At 36.3% G+C, this 16,601-nt stretch overlaps 1 protein-coding gene across 5 annotated transcripts in view; it reads right to left on the reverse strand.

Annotated features, from left to right (window-relative positions):
• Positions 1 to 16,601, reverse strand: part of DYNC2H1 (dynein cytoplasmic 2 heavy chain 1) — a 178,237-nt gene that overhangs the window by 132,441 nt on the left and 29,195 nt on the right. For all 5 annotated transcript variants that reach the window (XM_074570728.1, XM_074570750.1, XM_074570719.1 and 2 more), the window contains exons 31-46: positions 15,500 to 15,650; positions 13,820 to 14,022; positions 13,133 to 13,315; positions 12,740 to 12,922; positions 12,370 to 12,593; positions 11,460 to 11,575; positions 10,427 to 10,626; positions 9,518 to 9,782; positions 8,991 to 9,198; positions 8,481 to 8,610; positions 6,850 to 7,005; positions 4,473 to 4,732; positions 3,586 to 3,832; positions 2,561 to 2,712; positions 1,881 to 2,025; positions 525 to 627 (exon numbers count right to left, since the gene is read on the reverse strand). In XM_074570728.1, coding sequence (XP_074426829.1) covers positions 525 to 627; positions 1,881 to 2,025; positions 2,561 to 2,712; positions 3,586 to 3,832; positions 4,473 to 4,732; positions 6,850 to 7,005; positions 8,481 to 8,610; positions 8,991 to 9,198; positions 9,518 to 9,782; positions 10,427 to 10,626; positions 11,460 to 11,575; positions 12,370 to 12,593; positions 12,740 to 12,922; positions 13,133 to 13,315; positions 13,820 to 14,022; positions 15,500 to 15,650 — 2,926 coding nt within the window. The remainder of the gene's footprint in view (positions 1 to 524; positions 628 to 1,880; positions 2,026 to 2,560; positions 2,713 to 3,585; positions 3,833 to 4,472; positions 4,733 to 6,849; positions 7,006 to 8,480; positions 8,611 to 8,990; positions 9,199 to 9,517; positions 9,783 to 10,426; positions 10,627 to 11,459; positions 11,576 to 12,369; positions 12,594 to 12,739; positions 12,923 to 13,132; positions 13,316 to 13,819; positions 14,023 to 15,499; positions 15,651 to 16,601) is intronic.

The following is a 16,601-nucleotide window of genomic DNA, read 5'->3' on the forward strand; positions in this document are numbered from 1 at the left end:
GTAGATGTTTAAGGGTGGTTACACTCTTCTTTTGTTAAGTAGGTCATAGATGACATGTATTAGTTATAGTTCCACAGTCACGTCACCAGGTTTATACAACCAGGTATAAAAAAACAAAGCATGACAGGCAAGTCTCTGGGAATACAGAAGACAAGACATATGCTCAAAAAACCCACAACCCAACCCCCCCAAAAAAAAACAGAAAAAAATGGTGGTTATTAGGGAGTACACTTCAAGTTCCCATAGTAGAGAATGCAGCCTCAACCTATTATTTCTCTTAATCTATAAATAGCTCCCACACATGTTTCAAAACACCACTGGAGTTTTTTAAACTTGTTTACTATATGTTATGGAATGAACTGTTAGGCGTTTTTTCCCTCTACTGAGTTACAGGCAGTGCACAGTTAAGAAAGAGTACCATATGTGAACAAGTTGCATGTGGAGTCAACAGTAGGACTGACATCAATAATAATTTACAACATTTTAGAACTGCTTTATCAATGAAAACCAAATAAGTGACTTACCACCTGCTAAATCATATCTGAATAAACCAAGAACCCACTGAGTTAGAATACATGGTGTAAAAAGGTAATGACTGTGATCATCAACTGTGAATTTCCCTCGTACCTAAAAACAGAAGTTAAGGGAGGTGGGGGAGAAAGTGATGTTTTAAAATGTAAAGGACCTGGAAATGTAGCTTTAAATTCTTTTAAAATACCAGATAAATTAGTCTTCTATTTGGTCTATATATTTAGATATTTTATTAATGCACTCTTTAGGTTGTTTTTTTAAAAGTGCAGAGATGAACTGTTTAAATTTTGTTTTCTGACCACCAAAGATTTTTTCATAATTTGAACATTTCTTCTATACCATTTTTGATGCAAACAATTGCACACGTCACTTAGGACTTTTAGTGCGGTATCATTAGACAAAACACACAATTTTTTTAAAAGCAATACCAAACATAAAATGCAAAGGAAATATAAAAGTATGAAAAAACCCAACCTAAATCAGTAATACTTAGTCACTACAACAGACTTCTTACTAACTCTTTGCCCAGAGAGGATATTTGAATTTACAACCATATCTTTAATTCAAAGAATAACTGCCTTCATCAGTTATTTGGTCCTGGTGTGATAAGTTTTAAACTTAAGATTTCTTAGAATACATTGATAATATCATATGAAACTTCTGCTAACTGGTGCATGCCAGCCAGTGACTATAAACACATTCCAGTCATAAAGATCAGGTTTCTATCGTGATTCTGTCTAGACAGGGACACACATACATTGTTGAAAGCACTTACATTGCCACAGTACCTACCCCAGTAAGGCTACGTACATGATTAAGAAAAGCAAGTACTTAAGTGTTTTGCTAGATAGAAGTCCATAAAATTTTAAGTGGGAGGAGAAAATGAACTTGTGTGTCTAAATACCTATTTTTAACAGTGTAAAATTTTAATAGGTAGTCTTTGATGTGTGTAAAGGACTCTACCCTCATATCTCTATTCATAACATCATCCATAACATCTGAGCAGATAACAGTCTTTGAAGTACACTGTCTTCTCATCCATTAAGTAGGAAAACACTACTATACACATTTTATAAATCAGGAACTGAAAGCATAGAGGGGTTAAAATGCTTGCAAAAATCATACAATAAATCTGTAGGAAAGCAAGGGCACTTACCGCTTACTCAGGTTCTCTCTAATACCTTGATAAAATTGATATCAACATTATGAGAAAGATATAAGCTTGGATTTTAATGCCGATAATTTTTTTTATTTTCTTGTTAATATCTAAAGCTAATTATTTAAAACAAATAAACAAACCAACAACTGAGTTCTCCATCTCCTTGAAAAAAAAATTTAAATTTCCATACCTGTTCATATACTTGAACCATAGATCCTGCTAGCTGATGTATTTTTGGTAAAGAACCCCAAACAGGGTGATTCTTTAGGTTTTTATGCAGTACAGGTTCCAAGTAGGCGCTATAAATAGTTTGCAGTTGGTCTCTTTCTGGATAGCTACAAAGAAAAAAAAAAGTAATCATTAAGGACTATCATTGCTAATTTTTTTATTAAAAGAGATTCAAAGTTATATACACAATTACTGAGACATTTCAATGAATACCATCTCCATCTAGCAGCAAAGAAAAATTAATGTTTTATTGCAATAGGCCACTCAGAATTTTTCTAAATACATCTGTAAAAGTGTTGAAACTTAAAAACAAACAAACAAACTTACTTCTTTACAATTTTTCTAATTTTGTAAGCAAACAGTACCTTAATATAAAGCTGCAGAAAGCAGTTTACTTAAAGCAAAATCATCCAACAGGAAACATATCTCAAACACTTCACTATCAATAGGTAGCTACAGATTGCTACTTAGCTGGTTTCTAGTGCCAAGAGGCACCAAACAGTACCAAATCTGAAGATCCCAAATTGTTAGAAAAGATGAAAGACTAGAATAGCCACATCTTCATAAAGACTAAACTGAGCAAGGGCCCTATAAACAGAGGCTGAATCTGAGTTCTGAGTCAAACGATTTCCACATACTTACTCAATTGCACAAAGACGAACAATAGAGGTTAATCTGGAGGTAAGTTTATGTCTTCCTAATGTTCCTCCAGCAGACATGGAAGCCACAATTTGGATGTTTTCTAAACCAACCCACTCCAGATTTTCATCATAAAATCCTTGATAGGTAAGAACCTTTAATAATTAAACAAATATTTCATTAAAATAAAGCCAACAAAGTATCTTAAAAAATAATAATAAAAAAACCTAGTGAGAAGTATACCATCACTACTGTTTTCTTAACTACCAGAGGTATACCACTCCTCCCAGTTTGGTGTCAGCTGCAAACTTGCTGAGGGTACACTCTGCCCTAATGTACAGATCATTAATGAAGATGTTAAACAGATACTGGCTTCCAACTAGACTTTGTGCTAGATCACCACCCTCTGGGCCTGACTGTTCAGCCAGTTTTCAATGCACCTCACTCTCTGCTCATCCAGCCCATACATCAATGGCCTTTCTGTGAGGATCTTTTGGGAGACAGCATCAACAACCTTAGTGTTGACTATATCCACTGCTCTTACTTCATCTACCAGGTCTGTCATTTCATCATAGAAGTTTATCAAATTGGTCAAATATGACTTGCCCTTGATGAATCAATGCTGACTACTGGTGATTTTCTTGTCATTCATATGCCTACTGCATTATAAATCACTGAGGCAAGCACCGTCTTTATTTACTTACCATAGAATCATAGAAAGGTTTGGGTTTGGAGGGACCTTTCAAAGTTATCTAGTCCAACCCCCCTGCAATAAGGAGGAACATCTTCAACTAGATCAGGTTGCTCAGAGTCCCGTCCAACCTGACCTTACGCATATAAGCCAAATAAAAATGGTATCTTATTTCCTGTTGACACCTACATATTCTATCAAAGTACAAAAAAACCTAATGTCAATACGGATGCAGGATGTTAACTCTGAAAATAAACAAAGCATGTATTTACTACATACACTAAACTATTTCCATTATACCGAAATCTCTTTATAAATAACAGACAAAAGCGCTCACCTGCTGTAGAAAAGCCACGAGAGTGCTTGTTCCCCATTTATCAGGTCTGGGTAGATTGATATCCTTTAAATACAAAACAAGTCTTTCACAGTCCTTTGGTCTATATACTCGCCCAGTGTTTGTACTGATAACAATGCAAGTTTGACTTAATTTTTGTAAAAGATGTTGAGAAGTAGTTTGTGCACTGCAGTGAATGGTAGCAATCTGAGTGGATCGGAGTTGAGAAAATGCATAATGAAGAAGCATCCTAAAAAAGCAAATGTGTATGTACATATAAACATAAGCAATACATAAATGCATTCAAATACTGTGTATCCAAAGATATTGTATAGTTTTTGAATTAAAATGCACATACTACACACTTTATTTATGTAACAGGTGATACATGAGGTTTGCCTTTAAAATTGTAATATTTTCCATTCGAGAAATTCAATAAAAGCGTAGCATACAGCTACACAAAACAAATACTTAGGCTAAATACCTTGTATATAGTGATCCAATCCATCTAAATAAGGAACCTAAAACAGGCAATGGGATGAGCTAAATTCAGTTGCCTGCACACAGGCATCTGGTGCCTCTGGAGATGAGACCAGATTCCTCATGTGCCTTTCAGCTGTTGCTCCCTGACAGAACAGGTTTTCCAAAGGTCCTGTTTCATATCTAAAGCCTCGTTCGGATGTCCTAGATGCACAGTGGCAGCCTGAGCTTCCCCATAGATCCTCCTAAGAATTTATATATTTGCCACTACAGAAGGTTTATTCCATTAGTAACCTAAATAAGTGATATTCTAGCAGAAAGCCAAATGATAAAACCACTATAGCAAAATATTACAAACTTTGTCAAACAGCTAGAAGTATATTCTGCTTAAAATAGGAAATATTTTTTACCCCTTTCCGCATCCTTCAGGACCCACAAGAAGAAATGGCTGCTTATTGTTAAAGTCGAGCCAGGGTCTAAAGTAATCTAAACCTCTCTGCATGTCAGGGGTTTGGATGACGGGAAGTGTTTGGGGATTACTGAAGTCATCAGCTGTTAGATTTTCAGTTTTTTTCAGCTGATACAGCATTAGCTGTCCCGTGTCAGTGTCATAATACGTGTCCAGGGGCTTCCTTGGATCCGGTGGAGATTCTTGTGCCCAACTGAAGATCTTTAAAGAAAATAAAAATAAAGCTTCTGTAAAATTCATACTCCTAATGACAAGATCTACCATTTCAAGCTAATCTAAAGAATTTTCAAAAAATAATTCTGTAAAATCAAACATTCGATTCTTCAATTTGATAGTTTTAAGGCTGCCTTTGAAAATTCAGTCATTATGCATATGCTGTATGATTAAGTCCATAACTAAACAGTAACATATTATTCTACACATATTACTTTTTCATAATATAAAGGAGATAAACTGTATTTAGTAAGACTTTATACAAACTTTTTGCATATTAGGCAACATAATAATAATCATAAGAACAAGAGAACTTCTTCACATGCAGCAATAGCTAATTCCCGAAGCTGAGTCTAACACCTTTACCATCTGCCTCGTATGTTAGAACTCCAGGATGTCTTTTGGAAGTAACTATTTCCTTCTCTCCAACACAAACGCCAAGTGTGGCTGGGGAGATAACTATCTCCAGGGACAGCCTTCTGTAGACACTATGGACCAGTATACCCACATAGTTTTCCAACACTATTCCCTAGTCCTTGTGCCCTCGAATATCTACACAAAGACAGAACCACACCCCAGCGCATACAATACATAATCTCAAAATAATGCTGTAAGAACGCCTCCCTGGTGAGGTGCCCCAAAGCCCTCATATTATTATTTCAAGCATTCTTAACAGAAAAAAAACCAACCAGAAAAATCTGTATTACATATACACAATACACATTGTGAAGATCACAATACATATTGGGAATATCATGGAACAGATTCTCCTTGAAGCTATGCTAAGGTACATGGAAGACGGGGTGGTGATTCAAGACAGCCAGCATGGCTTCACCAAGGGCAAGTCCAGCTCGACCAACCTTATGGCCTTCTATGAAGGAGTGACTAAATCAGTGCATAAGGGAACAACTACAGGTGTCATCTATCTGGACTTCCGTAAGGCCTTTGACGTGGTCCTCCACAACATCCTTCTCTCTAAATTGGGGAACTAAGGATTTGATGGGTGAACTGTTCAGTGGATGAGGAATTGGTTGGATGGTCACATCCAGAGGGTAGTAGTGGTCAACGGCTCAATGTTCAGATGATGAGTACAGGCTGGGGGATGAAGGGATTGAGAGCAGCCCTGCTGAGAAGGACTTGGGGATATCAGTGGATGAAAAGCTGGACGTGAGCCAGCAATGTGCGTTCGCAGCTCAGAAAGCCAACCATATCCTGGGCTGCATCAAAAGAAGTGTGGCCAGCAGGTTGAGGGACGTGATTCTGCCCCTCTACTCCGTTCTGGTGAGACCCCACCTGGAGAACTGTGTCCAGCTCTGGAGCCCTCAGCACAAGAAAGACTTGACCTGTTCAAGCAGGCCCAGAGGAGGGACACAAAAGTAATCAGAGGGATGGAACATCTCTCCTATAATGACAGGCTGAGAGATTGGGGTTGTTCAGGCTGGAGAAGAGAAGGCTCCGGGGAGACCTTATAGCAGCCTTTCAGTACTTAAAGGGGACCTAAAGGAAAGATGGGGACAAACTTTTTAGCAGGGCCTGTTACAAAAGGACAAAGGGTAATGGCTGTAAACTAAAAGGGGGAAGATTTAGACTAGATAGAAGGAAGAATTTTTTTTACACTGAGACTGGTGAAACACTGTCACAGGTTGCCCATAGAGGTGGTAGATGCCCCATCCCTGGAAAAATTCAAGGTCAGGTTGGGCAGGGCTCTGGGCAACCTGATCTAGTTGAAGATATCCCCGCTCATTGCAGGGGACGTTGGACTAGGTGACCTTTAAAGGTCCCTTCCAACTGTTCTATGACTCCATACACACACAGCCTGCTATAGTTGGTCCTCGCATAAAACAGTGTGGACAGAGGCCATTCTGTATGTCTTGGTGCAACACCACAGGATTGTTATCTGGGCTGGATGCACTTAGCAGCGTTATCAGTGACATATGAAACATTCATTTACTTCTGAGCTATTTCACTATAGACAGCACAGATTGCAAACATATTAGAGCAGATATTCTACTAGTGTAAATTTGCATTGTTAGAAGACAGAAAATCACTATTCCTGCTATATATACTGAGAAATTTTTAATAAACTTGGTAAAAAAGATTATTACCTCTTTTGCAAATTCTTGTCGCGATTTCATATTCAGATTGCCACCAAGACCCCGTAACAAGTTAATAATAAACTGGCCACGATCAGTGCACCCATGAAGATGAGACAGTCCATTCATCACAGTTCCAACCAAACTGGTTTCTACCACAGAGTCGTTCTGTAAATTGCAAGATGTAGATTTGAATATATTCTTAAAAATAAATTCATAAAAATGTATTCCTAAAAATAAAAACATTGCTAGCAGACTATTACTCATTGCTCTTTGACACATCACAAATTATGAAATATCTCAATACTGCTGTTGTTCTAGAAAATTCACTTGACATGAAATTATTTTAAAGCATTGATTTGGAAGTTTTAATTCCAGACTATGTACTGATGTAATTTAGGATAAGCAATCAGAACTTTCCTTACAGATTTTGAGAATCTATAAGCAATCAACATAACTGTATACTGGAAATCTTTGTCACAAATAGATTCTTTATGGATTTTGCTCTTTAGCACCAAAGGGGATTTGCAGCCTTAGGATCAGTGTCATGGTTTTCCCTCTGTATCCACCTGAAGATAATTTAAAAGTCTAAAAATCTCTGTGAGTGAAAGAAGCAAGAGGGGAAATAATATTAAAAACACAACAGGATCATATGTGTTCCCCAAGGGGAGGTAATGCAGGTCTCTCAGATACTAGCTTAACTATCCATAGCAGTGGTGATTTCTCCTAAATACTGTTTTGTGCAACATAAGCCACTTGTTCAATGCAAATGCAACTCCTTCAGATGAAGGGGAGGCAGGGAAGCATCCAGATTACTTAAGAAAATATAGCATATGCAGAACAATTATCTTGATGTACATCCCTGTACTGGGTTTGCATGGCAAGGTTTTGTAGCAGGGGGATCTACAGGGATGGCTTCTGTGAGAAGCTTCTAGAAGCTTCCCCCATGTCTAGTAAAGCCAATGCTAGTCGGCTCCAAGACAGACCCACTGCTGGCCAAGGCTCAGGTAATCAGTGACGGTGGTAGCACCTCTGGGATAACATATTTAAGAAGGGGGAAAAAAATCCAACTGCAGAATTGCAGCTGAAGAGAGGAGTTAGAATACATGAGAGAAACAACTCTGCAGGCACCAAGGTCAGTGAAGAAGGAGGAGGAGGAGGAGGTGCTCCAGGCGCTGAAGCAGAGATTCCCCTGCAGCCCGTGGTGAAGCTCCAGTCTACACTGTGCAACTTTTCAAATTTCAGCTTTTTTTTTTCTGTTATAGTCGATAACTTAAATCTAGAAAAAGAATTTCTTCACTTCTTCATTTTTTAGTTTAGACATTCAGATATTTCATCTCTTTGAAAACATACAAAGAAACGTCTGGTATGGAAAATTAAAGACAGATATTAAGTTTCACAGAAATACATGGCTTTAACTAGTTAAAATGGTATTAAATGCTTCAAAACTTTAAGTACAGCAATTAGTTTCGGAAACTGATTAGAATGGTTTCAGTATTAATCTTATGAAGAAAACAGCAACCAAAAAAGCACTGAGTTTTTTTTACTTAAAATTTAAAAACTAATATGAATGATCTCTTCAGTGTTAAAACTAAGTAAATGGATCATCTTAACAGAAGCTGAAAATGTATTGAGTTACTAACCTTTTTCACAACCCAGTTTAAAGCCTTTTCAAAATAGTCCCCAATCCAATTTTCAAGGTTATATCTGCATTCCTCTGGCTGACTTCTTAGCCAAGACTTTGTCAGAGAATTAAGATCTGTATCTTCATCACTAAGTCAAAACAAAACAGAAAACAGGATTCAAACAAATAGAAAGCATCCATATCTTCACATAGACTGGTTCAAAAGGAACAGAAAAATTCTAGGAAAAGTTCAGAGAAAGACTTTAACAAGGATTTCTAATCAATATTTGGGGTCTCTAAGGGTCACACATGAACAAAGAATCCACCATGACTCCTTCAAAAAGGCTGAGATATATTAGCCAAAAGGTTATAACAGGACAGCGTAGAAGGGACATACAATATCTAAAGTAAACTTGCTTCATAAGTATAAACAAGTAATTAAATTTCTCCATCCACTTTAGACTACCTTTCAAAAACAAAGTAGGTATATTTGCTTACTTTAAAAGTATGTAATACTGCTGTGACTTACCTCAGAAAGATCATTCCCATTCGAGATATTGTAGCAGGAGAGGCACAGCTAAGGTCATGAGTTTCAAATATAAAGTTGACATTTGAGCCAAATTGAATTCTTTCTCCACTAGGCATAGTCAGCAATCTGTTGTCATCCAGAACGGAATTCAAAGATTCAATCCATTCAGGATCAATATCACCATCACAAATTATCCATGAAGTAATATCTATTTCCAGATACAAAAATAAAATATCAAACCCAGAAAAACATTTAAAGAATATCACTCCTTGCTATTTTAACACTATTTATTACTCTTCCTTCATTATAACTTACATATAAACTCTTTGAAGATATTCCTTACATGTTTTATCTTCTGATGTCTGTTTTTGCTCTCTTTTCACAAAATTTGGAAAGTACATATCAGTGGTTTTGATTATGATTGTCACAAGAAGTTTTTCTTACCTTATGCTATGCACAAATAATAATATAAAAATGCAACTGAAAATGAACAATTTCAGTAATTTAAGCCTCCCTCACAAACATACCTCGGGGTTCTCGCACCACTTGTCGAGCACTATTTGTAAGCACGCCATCAGACCATTCTCTGGTATCCATGTCAATGTGGCCTAGCAACTGATGTCGAGGCATAGCTTTGGGATTCATAGTGTACTGTTTCACGACTTTGCCAGTTTTACCAAGTGCTGTCTTTAACATCCTCCAAAGTGTCGATTTACCTGCACCACTTGGACCTACAATAACTACACCCATTCTTTGACGTAGTTGTTCATATAATTCCAAAGCCTTCTTGATCTAGATAAGAAAAGAGATAACGGCTATGTCAAGTTGCAAATCTAAATCAATTTCCAATTTACTTTGCATGCAGTCACTTTGTTTCTATAATTTTATTTTTCGAAACGATAGGTATTTGCAGAAGTAATTAAAACTATGATACTAAAGAATATCAAGTAACTTATTTTGCATTTTAGAAGCATTTCTCTAAATTACTAATATAAAAATATCAGCCCTCTTAGGGCATATTTTTACTGAGAAGTTAACGAACCTTTAGTCACAAAACTTCATCCAGCCCTAAAATAAATAAATATAATGAGACACAGACCTGCTTGATAAAACAAAATGTTCACATATTTCATTCTTTCACTGTCCAAAACATTCATTGGAATTTCTAACCGGATTGAACAAAACTGTGTGTCACGTTCACATCTTAATTTTCCTTGCACTATTTTTCTTTCAGTTGCGCAACTGATCTACCATGCTTCAAAGACACACATCTATTTTTTTATATACGTATAATTAGAATCTAACTATTCGTTATTCTCACTTTTTTATAAAAGGTTTCTTTCAAAAGTATACAGAAGTGAGTCAAACAAATGTAATATTAATCAGTTCTAATTCAGAATAACTCGTATTGTTTTGTTGCTGTAGTTGATGTTTACCTGGGTGCTTATAATTTCCAAGTTTGCTTCTTCAAAGGCTTCTTGTAAAGCTGTAGTTAACTCAGCATACTCCACATCTTTAAAGTCAATGCCAGGAAATACATCTTTAACCAGTGCATCAAATCGGGCGCAGTCTGCAAATGTAAGCTTTGACATGGTATTAAGCCGCAGAGCTTGAACCACCATGTGACTTTCATTAACTGGAAATAAAAGCGAAGAAGCCAGATCAGTTTAAGCTGTTTTTTGGTTGTTGGTTTTTTTTTCTTGGAATATATCAGCACTTGAGCCCATACTGCTAAGACACTGAAGGTGGAGTTATAGCGCAGACTACATTCAAGTTCATGTACCACTACTTGGAAGTTAGATGCGTGCCTTACTGTAAGTACCATATATGCTCACAAATGCATTCTAGACAGATATGAGATGGTTATGATGCTGCCCAGATAGTACATAATAGCCTAATGATTAAAGCGGGACTAAGAGTAGCAGTGCACAATAAGTGCACTCATCCATCCCACACTTAATTCCCACTCATTTAACATCTAAACAACAAAAAAAAAATTATTTAAGAAATCTTAAAAAATACGTCAGCCAGTCTAGTCCAATACATTCCTATCATTTCTACCTGTCCTTGTAATTGGCTACCAATCTGAATCTAATGCCATGTGACAATTGTAGCAAACCTCAAATAGAATCAAAATGGTCTGACGACTGATGACTAATGACAGCATCAGAGGATCAACTTTCCCGACCTAAGCCAAGCGAAAACAAGAGTCTTTGAGAATCACTCAAAATCATCCCAGAATAAAGTCCTATATCTATATTCTTATCATACAAAAGCTCAATCTGGAATATGACAACAGTCTTTTGTGATCTAATGAAGAAGGACTTTCACAGATTTTTTTGTTTGTTTTCTACATTGCCTCCAAATGCAAGCCATGGCTTCTCAAAACTCCAGTGAACAAGAAAGCTGTAGTGAATGATATCTGTACAATATCCTAAATAATCAAAAGTTTGGCATGGTCAGCCTTACTTTCTTGCTTTCTTTCACTTTTCTTCAGCTGATGAAGAAGAATGCCACAGCCTCTCAAAACAGTCTTCAATGCTCGTAAACCCCAATCATAGTGCTGCTGTGGTGTCAGAAGCTCCCTAAATTTAAAAACAGCAAAATTTAATAAGATTTAGGTGACAGCACCTGAAATTTTTTTGTTTGGTGAATTAATATGCTCTTAATATGGGTTTGGGCAAAAGAGAAGCTGTTGAATATTTGTAGCACCATCTGTAATGCATTTCAGAGACATAATAAGTGACACTCTGCAATTTTCAGAGGGACTATATTCAACTGCTAATGTATTTATTATTGTCCCTGACAGCATTAAAACCTCTGAACTTTGTTCTCTCTGATATTCATACTTATAACCAAATAGTCACTTGCATTTCAACAACTTCCAGAGTCTAAATTCAACACAATGCCTGTGAGCATTCATATGCTCACATCCATATTTAGTGAGCAAACAGGGGAGGAGTACTTTGCCACCTTGAGATTATAATTGCATTCCAGATATTTTCATGCTTGAACCTCCTAATATATTGCAATATTTTTATTTTATAAGTTCAATTAGCATCTACAGAGATTTGTATGGCATAGCATTCAGATTTAAGAACTGCATTGAATGTAAAACTTTAGATGACTTGAAACGTTCGGTTTTATGTCTAGTTTTGTTTCTCACACATGGCTTTCTGCAATATCCAAGTCATAAAATATTACAGAAATTTAAAAGAAAGTATGCAGAGGTTGTATTCTTACAGTCATGCCTTGACATAGACTAGATGGAGAAGAAACAAGATGGCAGCGAGATAACCACAAGGATAATGCTAAAATAAAAGCAGGAGGGAGGAGAATTAGCAAGGCAACATGACTAAGAAAAAAAAAAAAAGCTTACCTTGCTAGATTAAAAATAGCCACTAATTTTCTACCAAGTGTTTTAGCATCCTTAAAGCCTTCTGAATACAAAATCACTTCTGCAATGAGTTCATTGTCTGGATGTGTCATAGCAACTGGCCTAAAAAGTTGTTTGAGGTTATCAGGCAGTTTCTGTCTTCCTCCATAACCTTTTCCAGCAGGATTCAGAGTGATAAAAATTCCAGAATTGTGATCCATTTCAACCTAGCATTAGAATTGCATTGTAATAGTAAATTGTAATATGGAACTGTATTCAGAAATGTTGGATGGACTATATTTAGTCATAGTAGTTTGACTCTGTTGTTTATAGACTATTTTAATAAGAAGAAAATAAGTAAGTTTTCCTGTACCTTTTTGCCAAGCATCTCACATACAGGACTATGTTTCTTCAATGCATGTTGAATTGTCTGAATCTGCATGGATACTGCAGACAACACAGCTTCCTCGAGTCTATTGAATTCATCAAAACAGCCCCAGGCACCACACTTCACTAAGCCCACAAATATGCGCCCCATCGACTTCACATCAATGCCCTTAAAATTAAAAAGAATACTATCAAAATTCAAATAACAAGAAAGTAATGAAAGACTGTCTTCCCATCTATTAAAAAATATTCCATTGGAAAGAGCCACAAAATTCTAATGGAAACTGACAAATTTCAAAAGTATTTCTAGAATATAATATTGCTTTGTGAAGTATGGGCATAGATATCCATTTCCTGAATTATACAGAACCATATTCACCTCATCACAGTTAAAGACTAATACTTGTCTTCCAAGAAGTCCACCCAAGGCCTTTACTGATTCTGTCTTTCCAGTTCCAGCTGGACCATAGGGATTTCCTCCGAGGCCCATCTTCATAGCCTGAGTAAGAGTTAGGTAACACTTATCTGTCAAAGGTGTGTAAACAAGTTTAGGGGAATTACCCTGCAGAAACAAAATAAATTATACTGATTAATAGAGAGAAATTATTGAAGATGTAGTTCCATTAATTTCATTCATAAGTCATTAATTTGAAAACATAACACAACGGTCAAGATTACTGTCTCATCAAGTATATGAATTTGTTTACAGTTATGTTTTCTTGATTTTATATCAAATGTCAAAGCATTGTAAAAATTTATTTTAGAATTATAGAAAAGGGGTCAACACAGATGAAACTGCACTCTGATATATAAAAGTAGCAAGCATATTAAACAATATTTATATGATAATGTAGTTGCTTTCCATACAACTTACATTTACCCCACCAGTATCAAAAATGAAAATGATTGCTCTGTCTTTTAGTATTTTCTATGAAGCAGCATGTTAAGGACACAACAAAGTTTTTCAATTTGGCAACAGTTGGGAGACAACCAGCCACATTTGTGAAATGAGAAAGTGTATGACCCATATATAAAAGCCACCAGATAAAAATTAAAAATACCACACCTGATATTCATAAGTATATTGGAGTTCAGCATCTACCATCTGAACGTAACATTTTTGGTCTTTCATGTAAAATCTCAGCTGCTTCTTCCAAGCCCAGTCTTCAACACTGTGAACCTGAGCTTGATTCAGTTGCTTCACTACATCAATGTTATGAATGATATCAAGAATCAGAGCTTTAAGCTTGAGCTCAAGGATTCCCGATTCTGCAAATAACCACAAAAAAAGAAAAATAAATTGCAACAGTGTAGGAAGGAAGATACATGTTGCCCATTCTCAAGTTCATTGTGCTGCTTTCTAGTATCACCCGATTTTATTCAGATCTCATTTCAATAATATATAGAAATGTTCTTTCTTATCTAAATAAATCAGCATAAAATGAGGTCCTGACAGAGAATGTGAATCATCATGTAACATCAGTCATTTAGAAGTGATTTTGTCTGCCTCTACACTCAATAGAGAGAGGTAGAGGCTCTTCTGGAAAGCAATTTATTCCAGGAGCATTTACAACTCATGTCCACTTTAGTGGTCAGTGTGGCAAAATCTGTTAATTCATCTGCTGAAAACCATACTACACGCACTCTGGAGATTTTACTCAGACTAATTAGGGTGACGTGGAATGAATTAGCAGATTTGGTGCATTAAGTGTACTCTGAGAACATATTTTTTAATTTAGTTTCAGTTGAAAGAAATTCAGTTTGTGTGCTCCTACACCATTCTATGATGGGAATTAAACCAAAGTAAGTGGGGACAATCAAGCAACTCACTTCAAAATCACACCTATTATTCAAAGTAAAAAGTTACTGTAAATGTATTATACAATAGATGGAATGAACACTCTTCCATAACTGATGACATTTCTCCAATGGTTATAGAAACACCACAGAAAAGGAGCTTAGATAAAGAACCACACTTACAGACTGCTGAAGGTAGGTGATATGAATCCTATTCCTAATTAATATATCAGATATTAACAGTTCATAAATTCTAAACTAGAATTTAATACAGTAAGTAGCGACACAAATGTGGTGGAAGACTGTCAGCTATATGTCAAATTGAGTCTTTTTACACATATAGGGTAAAAGCCATCTTACCTAACCTACACTATAGAATTTCACATCTGAGGTAGTCATTCAAAGCCCGTCTTCTGGTCAAAGAAAGGAATAAGCACTCAAAGCCATAAGTATTCTGACCCATTTGTACTATATAAGATTCAGAACAATCATGTCTTGAGAATAAATACTTTATTGGTTTTGCTACAAAGATACTCGAGAATTATTAGCTCAGAGGCAGATGAATCTATCTGAGATAGAAAAAGAGAATCACCTACAAAGTTGTACAGAATAATGTACAATGTACATGACATAATGTACCTCAACTGCTCTTTGGCCAGTTCCAGTGGAACGTAACACTAGAGCAAATTTATTTATATATTTGCAAAGAGGTTTGCAAATATATAGATGCTCCAAGATCGTTTTTAATCTCAATGAAAATCTATTGTTCACTCTGAAATATTAAATACACTAATCTTGGCAGTAATAGGTGGCTAATTTTATGTAACTCAACTTTATGAACTCAAATCAAGGCAGTTTTACCTAATTTCCTGTTTAAATAAACAGTGTTAAATACTATACAACTACATAGTCATTATAAAGAATTATGTATTAATCGTCATTTTCATACCTGCACTCCCAGTGTCTTCTATACTAGTATCAATGCTAGTATAATGTTCCAGTTTAGCCATGAGTTCTAATTCTAATTGTTGCAGATTATGGTCTTTGATAGCACTTTCAACATCTTCAGTGAACTGAATCTGTTCTGCCAATGAAAGAATCTTTGGAAGAGAAAGTTCAAATTATATTTTATAAATACAGAAGAGATAAAGAAAAAAAGTTTTTCAATTAATTTATAATTGCTTATTATGTCTGATATTTAAAGTATTTTACAGTATCATTTTTGAACAAAGCCACACATTTGCTATGCTCTTAAGAACAAAAATAGCCATCTTAAAACCTGACAAAATTTAGTGAAAACTTGCAATGCAATCTAATGTAGCAAGCCCCTTAGCTGTTCTACAGCGTCTGGTAGCAAAATTTTTAAAGTATCCTTTCTCATTAAATGATGTGTCAGATGGAAGCTATCACATTGTAGGCATGCTGAGCCCATACTCAACAGGCTCAGGAGCACCTCTGACTTTTTGTGTCACTGATCTGCTAACACAGTATTTTGCATCCTAGTTTCTAACACTCCACTTCTGTTCTAATTACTTTAAGTTCACTGGAAAAGCCCTGTCTGAGTTATGAAGGTTCAGTCAAACTTGGAATTGGAAAGATCTGTAACAGGATCATTAGGAAGGACAGGAAGGGAAGATGAGGAGGGGGAGTTGCCCTTTACACGTGCATGGAGCTTGGTCTGCAGATGGATGAGGAGTCAGCCGAGATCTTATGGGTTAGTCCTCATAGTGGACTTCCACTACCCCAATACCTGCTGGAGGGGCAACACAGAAGGACATAAGCGATAAGCAATCCAGGACGTTCCTGGCATCCATGGATGACAACTTCCTCTTCCAAGTGACAGAGGAACCAATGAGGACAGGGTCACAAAGACAGTTAAGGGACTGAAGCATCTCTCCTATGAGGAAAGGCTGAGAGAGCTGGGACTGTTCAGCCTGGAGAAGAGAAGGCTCAAGGGAGGATCCTATAAATTTCTATAAATACCTGAAAGGATGATGCAAAGAAGACAGAGCCAGGCTCTTCAGAGGTGCCCAGTAACTGGACAAGAGGCA

Source organism: Larus michahellis, chromosome 1 (assembly GCF_964199755.1).
Source record: "Larus michahellis chromosome 1, bLarMic1.1, whole genome shotgun sequence".
Classification (NCBI taxonomy): Eukaryota; Metazoa; Chordata; class Aves; order Charadriiformes; family Laridae; genus Larus; species Larus michahellis.